Source organism: Drosophila suzukii, unplaced genomic scaffold (assembly GCF_043229965.1).
Source record: "Drosophila suzukii unplaced genomic scaffold, CBGP_Dsuzu_IsoJpt1.0 scf_4, whole genome shotgun sequence".
NCBI lineage: Eukaryota > Metazoa > Arthropoda > Insecta > Diptera > Drosophilidae > Drosophila > Drosophila suzukii.
In genome coordinates, this window is record NW_027255927.1 from 1,625,215 (window position 1) to 1,631,885 (window position 6,671).

Genomic DNA, 6,671 nt, shown 5'->3' on the forward strand with positions numbered 1-6,671 from the left:
AGGTATTAAAGAATGCATTTTCTGTAAGATAAGAAAAAAAGTGTATTAATTTTTAATATTATCTTTGTGTATGATTCTGTTTTTACAGTTAATTATTATTTTATTAGGCATAAGCTCCTTAACTATTTGCTTTTTATACCTTGCCTTATTTCTTTTTCTTTCTCAATATTTCTTTTCATAAACAACTTGTCCTACATCAAATTGTTTTTCTTTTTCTGTTGTCATTATGTATTTCTAGCATTTTTTTCTATATTTGAGGAATATTCCCGTGTTCGATTTTGTTATAAAGAATGTCAAAAGGTTTCTGTTTTGTTGTGGAATGGATACTCCGATAATATTCCTGAGCTGCTCTAGCTACAATTTCAAAAAATTCGGTTAGATCAAATTCTTTTTTTATGCATGCTAATTCTGTTAGTGTCGAATATGCCCTTTCAACCTGTCCGGATCTGCGTAGTGTAAAGTTAATCTGCTCACTTGTGCAAAATATTTAAAATGGGCCGATGTAAAGCTCGGTCCATATCTGTCATAAGTAATTTGGCTTGGGGAAAATGTTTAAGTAGTTCCATTACTTTATTTTCGATGTTTCATTTATTTTGAAGTTCTTTAACTACTAGGAATTTAGAGTACGCGTCAGTACAAGATATTAAAGTTAAACTTTGCGCATAGTATATGTCAATGTGTAAATTTTCTCCTTCTTTAGTCGGTATTGGGGCTTCTCCAATTGGAATTTTAATGGGGTGTCTGTTATATTTGTTCTCATTGCAAATTTTACAATTTTTTATGTATTCTTTTAGTTTTGTATATAAATTGGGGCAATTATATAGTCTACTGATTTGTTTATAATTTTCGTCTAGTCCCCTATGAGCTCGAATGTGTGTTTCCTTGTTACGTACGCCCTTTCACCATACAAGAACAACGACCACGATCGACCTTCTCGTAACCGTACTCCAGTAAGGTAGCAAAGTGCACCAACCGGCCGTTGACTCCATAAATAGGGGAAATAGAGAAACAGTATCCCTAGGTGGGAACACTTAGCTAACTCATCCAATATGGGGAGCTAGCGAAAGCTCTAGTCCGGTATAAAAGACCCCAGCCAAATAGAGAAGAGACAGAAATTGTTCTGATCTCTCCATGGCAGTGGTCTAGAAGTGCAACTCCCATCAACACAGACCACGACTGGAAGAAGGCTGGTGTCCAGAAGGATGTCTTGACGTTTCCCTAGAATCAAATTCACCCAGGAGGAAGTCCCGATAACCGGTTCTGGAGGAAGTCAACCTGCAAAATCTCGAAGGACGAAAAGAACTAGCGAACCAAGTGAATGGCCTAAGGACCCCAAGATGGGTAGCAAAACGTCTAAAGTGGCCGGCAGCACCGCCAATGTGATTAACACAGTAGAGATCGTTAACCACCAAGATGATATTCAGGCTGTCAACAAGACCATGAAGCTCATCGTTGGACTACTCCTGGTTATAGTGCTCCTTAAGGTTGTAAAGATCTACAAGCGCTCTGTTCAGAGACGCCGCGACCAACATCATGCCCTGGAGAAAGTGGTGACTCACATTGGAGCATAAGCCAAGCAGATACAGTGAAGTGAAGCAGCAAAAAGACAATAGAAACAATAAAATAATAATAAGTAAATTGCACTCCAATATTATGAACAAAAAGTGAATCGCCCAGAAACAATCACAAACAATTTGCGAGTACATGCATTTCTGAATGCAAGTGTAAACAGAACCCCCATATACATACGCTGAACAAGAAATTGGAGCTGCACCGACCAGCCCCAGCCCGAGCATTGGAACCGACGTGCGCCGCAGTGGAACTCGCATACGATGCATGCATACATACATATCTTTACAGCAATAGTGTTATTTTTTTTGTGTAACATAATTTTTGTGTTTTGTTTTTGTAAGCCGCCTTCAAGTCTTGCACGTATATATGTATATAAACCAATTATAAAATCTCCCAAAGCCCAGGATCCGGAGCGTCGAGATCTCATCGCCCAGGATTAAAAAGAGGGTAAGTTTGTCGGAACACGGTTCCTTTTCTTATACATACATATATATATATATATCCGTGCACCATGATTACATCAGAAGCTTTAGCAAAAACAATAGACACTGATCCACAATTTAACGTAAGAATTTTATACTTGTTATCAAAAGCGACCCTACCAATAACAGTGAATGAATTGGAATACTTATATATTGAGACCTTCCGTCTAGATTTTTCTCCACTTGCTCACTGTAATAAGACCGAAAAGCTATCATTATCTCTACCGTTCCAACGGTCATTGTTCTCTCCCGTCTGGATAAGAATTTGTTTTTGGGCAATGTTAATACTTTCCTAGTTAAGACAAAGAATTAATCTGTTAGGAAAACATGTAATAATATATAATATCCACATATAATAGCTGTTTCATATATATAATCATTTAGATATACTTTTCTTTTTAGACCTTTTTTTATACATTATAATTAAATGTTAATTTTTCAGCGGCGAGTATCAGCCTTGTAATTGTATGTACAATTGCAAGAGCCCTCTGAGCGACGTTTGTAGTCGTGAATAGTCAGCATTTTGCTGATGTGTGCACCTTCACAGGTGGTAAAATCGATACTTTCCGCTAATACAATAATGGTCAATTAATTTAATCCCTATATGAATTAAGTAATATTACGTTATTCAACACCGGCACACGCCGACATAAATATTATTTAATAAACTTATAATGTGAAAAAGAATTCAGAACCATGGTGTGTTAGAACTCTAACAACGGGGGTGTGCTGACGCAAGGAGTGGAGTAGGTCAAGAACAATGACATAACTTTCGACGGACAACCTTGACACTAGGGGATCGTATTGCGCGGCCCGCGACGATCCATTGGCACACGATTGTGTGAAGGTGAGGGAATATGGCCGAAACACAGCCCGATCGTATTACGATCAAGCGACAGCTAAGCTTGTTGGGCAGTGTGTACTGATGACTGACGAACTTGTTGACTAATATTATTTTCCAGGCACTTTTGATATTTATTCTCGTTATGTTGGAGAGGAGAGAGGCTTACCAAGATCCCACGACCCGAATACGACGTAGCTTATGCCGGCAAATGGTGCCTGAACATCGGACGCCTCTCCCTCGGCCCAAGTCCTTGTCAGGACTCGGGCACTAATATGCCCACGGAACATCCTCTATTGTTATAGCTCTATCTTCGTCGTTTTCTACATCTTGTAGAAATATTCGCGTAAAAAGAAATTTATTAGTAAAGTTATTTTTTAAAGATTTTTTAACATGATATAAATTATCTAAACTACAATGAATTCCAACCGTTATGTTAGGTGGAATATACTCTCTTAATATGGTTACTAAGTTCTCAACTGTATCATATTCGGTTATGTATCTCGTCTTGTCAAAAATTTCCAGTGACTCATGTATTGTATACCTCGACGTTGTTAATAACAATTGTTGTTTAAATTAATTTAACGGCTTACTGGTCTCTGGTATTACATTTTCAAAGCTACTTTCAGCAGAATGCTGTGTGTCTTGATCTGAGTTTGATTGTTCAGAAACGTCTATGTCGCTGTTTGTAACATTATGTATCTGTATCCGTGATACTGCATCGGTTGCAACATTTGTTGTTCCGGGCTTGTATATTATTTTCGGGATAAAACTTTCAATGAAAGAATACCATCTTTTCATTTTTACGTTTGGATTTATATCCGAAATTTTGAACGAAATGGATTGATAGTCCGTTTGTATTTCTATGCCATTTACTCCATATAAATAATTTCGGAGATTTTTTAAAGCCCATACTATGGCTAACAACTCTTTTTTATTTGTGGCATACAGTTGTTCCGTCTTAATTAATGTTCTAGAAATAAACGTAACTGGTTTATTATGCGTCTGTTAAAACGAATTTCTTACTATAATCTGATTGAACTAATTCAATTAATTAGATTATCTTTTAGCTTGTGACGAACTTGCCTAGAAGGCGCGTACACCACAATCATTATTACTACCGTTTACGAGAAATACCGTGAAGTATAATAAATATTAAGTCACATTAAGAATAAATAGGTTATATCTTAGTTCAGAACTCGGGGTGGCAACGCCAACCGATAGTTAGCCAAGACAGGTTAAATACTAGAAAAGCAAAGGAGCTAAAATTACAGTAGTAGGAAAATACTAGAAAAGGGAAGGCGGTCACAGCGATCGTGACGTTTCTTCTTCTCTCGGGATCGCGGAACGGGTAAGACGTGTGATTTGGACACGGCTTAGCGAGGCTTCGAAAACCACGTGTGCTCCTCGAGCTTTTCCGCCGGTGGAGAACCGCAGGACAGGCCAGCCTTGACGCCTGATGCGACCGCCCTCGGCCTTCTGATCGTGCGTGTTCCGACTGTTTAAGGTAGCCAAGTTCTACGCGGTGGTTCGCAGGTGATTTTAAAGATATATATAAAACGGGTCTGCTCAAAACGGTGTAGCGGACCCGAGTGAGAATGAATTGAATAAATAGTGAAGAATATATAATCGCACCTCTCGATCGTGTTTTCTTTTCGTAGTCAGGTAATAAATCTAACCTAACCTCATTCACACAGCTGCTTTGGGTGTGAACGCGGACGCCCTTCCCGTTCGCCACAGTGGTCGTATTCCTGCTCCTAGTAAGATATTACCGTAGCACCACCGGGCTTCCCATTCGGTCCAGTAGTTTTCCCACTCCCACTCCCAGTTCGCTGGATATATGCTCGCTGAAAAGACGAACTCGACTCACTCGCCGTTGACTTTGGCTTTAAAGCGGATGGTGCCGTCAAGGAGGCCAGGAAGGCGTTTGCTAACCTAGTCAGCGCAGGATCCTCCCCATAGAGCCCGCGTCTTATAAGGGTGTCATGATTCCCCGACCGCAGGACACTTGGGGGTTCGAAAGACGACTGCCCGCATGTCACAAAGATATTTCTGGCCCGGCACAGTGAGTCGTGCCTGAAATTTAAGACCGTTCAAACCAAAGCAGCATGGAAATTGCTAACCCGCGTCGTAAGCGAACCCTTTGACATTCTTTGTGCTCACTTCGTAGGTCCACTGCCCCGTTCGAAACAAGGAAACTCTATGCTTCTTGTTTTCCACGACGTGTTCTCCAAATGGAAAGCCACCACCGCTGTAGTACAGAAAGCGTTTCGGGAACGCATACTCGGGCGAGTGGGCATCCCCCAGAAGTGTGCGACAATGGAACCCAATTCACAAGTCGGGCCCTAAATGACTACTTTACTAAACTCGGCGTGGAAGTCCAGTGCACGGCTCCGTATTGTCCGTAGGAGAATCCCACCGAGAGGAAAAATCGTACTGTGAAGACGCTGATATCTCAGCTGTCGGAAGGCGATCAAAGGTCTTGGGATAATATGTTGCCGGAGATTTTTCTCGCTATCAATAGTAGCATATCACATTCGACGGGGTATACTCCCGCATTTCTCACTCAGGGACGGGAGCTACGCTTGCCTGCGATGCTGTACGACAAACTTACCCCTGGATCGGCGGTCGTACATACAGGTCCTGAAGACAAGGCGTCGCACCTCAAAGGAATCTTCGACATCGTACGATCGAATCTTCAACGTGCATCTCTGGAGCAGGCGAGGTACTATAACCTTCGAAGGCGCGAATGGAGACCAATGTTCGGGAGTCAAGTATGGCTGCGACAACATCCCTTATCAAAAGCGGCTGAGGAATTTGCCGCCAAACTCGCTCCTAAATACGACGGTCCCTATACCGTCGCGAAGTTCACGTCTCACAACCGGGAGACCGACGGCGACGGATCGCCAATATATCGCAGTAAGTAAGCACCTGAAACCGCGGAATAACTTTATGATCCATGCTTGTAATAGGTTAAGATTAACGGGTCCTTTGTTAGTGTATTGATTGCTATTAGTTGTGTTAATTGTCCTCCTTGTAGTTAGTAAAATCCATGTTGAACCCGTAGAGAAAAATGCATTGTTTTAGTCTCCGTGGCCAAAGGCCGCGGTCAGATCTTTATTGTATTGTTGTCAAATCGAGAATAACTTACAGCTAGCTATTCGCGGCTGCGCTCCCTGCAAGCAATGGCAGCGGCCGTCATGTATATATCGAAGTATATGCTCACAATTGTATTTGTGCTGGTAGCACCGAGTTGTATATGTATGCCTTGTATGTGTCTGCACTCAGGCCATGAGAATATGCTGACACTAGCACTTCCCATAAGTTGGGCTCTGAGGCGTATTCATATTTCAGCTGGCCGCACGAGTTTAGCGGCCGGCACTTTTGTGTTTGTTAAGTGCACTGTAACACAATGTTGGTGTCGGTACAGTGGGTACTCGATACGTTGATACATGCATATTACATCTCCCTCCTTTTGAAAAATAACGTAATGTAATGAAGTTATTTTCTGAAGAATATGTTTTTGTTTTTGAAAACGTAATAAAATGAAATTTTTTCTAATTATGAAATTATCTTCTAGAACTTATATATTTGAAAATTTAAAAATTATAGAAATTATTTTGTATTGTTGAGGAAATATATAAAGTTGGAAAACATTAATTATTCAAAAAAAAAATGTTCTAATAATCAGAAAATATTGATATCATGATTTTTGTTTTTATTTATTTTTTTTTTTTTAAAGTAAATCTATGAAATTATTTTCTTACTAAATGTAT

General features: G+C 40.2%; 1 protein-coding gene across 1 annotated transcript; it reads left to right on the forward strand.

The window, feature by feature from the left end:
* Nucleotides 1-1,337: 1,337 nt before the first annotated feature.
* On the forward strand, nt 1,338-5,822 carry LOC139354899 (uncharacterized). The gene is made up of 2 exons (XM_070999154.1): nt 1,338-1,487; nt 5,304-5,822. The coding sequence occupies exons 1-2, from the start codon at nt 1,338-1,340 to the stop codon at nt 5,820-5,822; spliced, it is 669 nt and encodes a 222-aa protein (XP_070855255.1).
* Nucleotides 5,823-6,671: the final 849 nt, after the last annotated feature.

Excerpts from the sequence above, each read along its gene's own strand:
- LOC139354899 (XM_070999154.1), top strand. The coding sequence starts at position 1,338 with ATGGGTAGCAAAACGTCTAAAGTGGCCGGCAGCACCGCCAATGTGATT. Across the intron at positions 1,488-5,303 it reads TTATAGTGCTCCTTAAGGTT|GAGAATCCCACCGAGAGGAA; the intron begins GTAAAGATCTAC and ends TATTGTCCGTAG.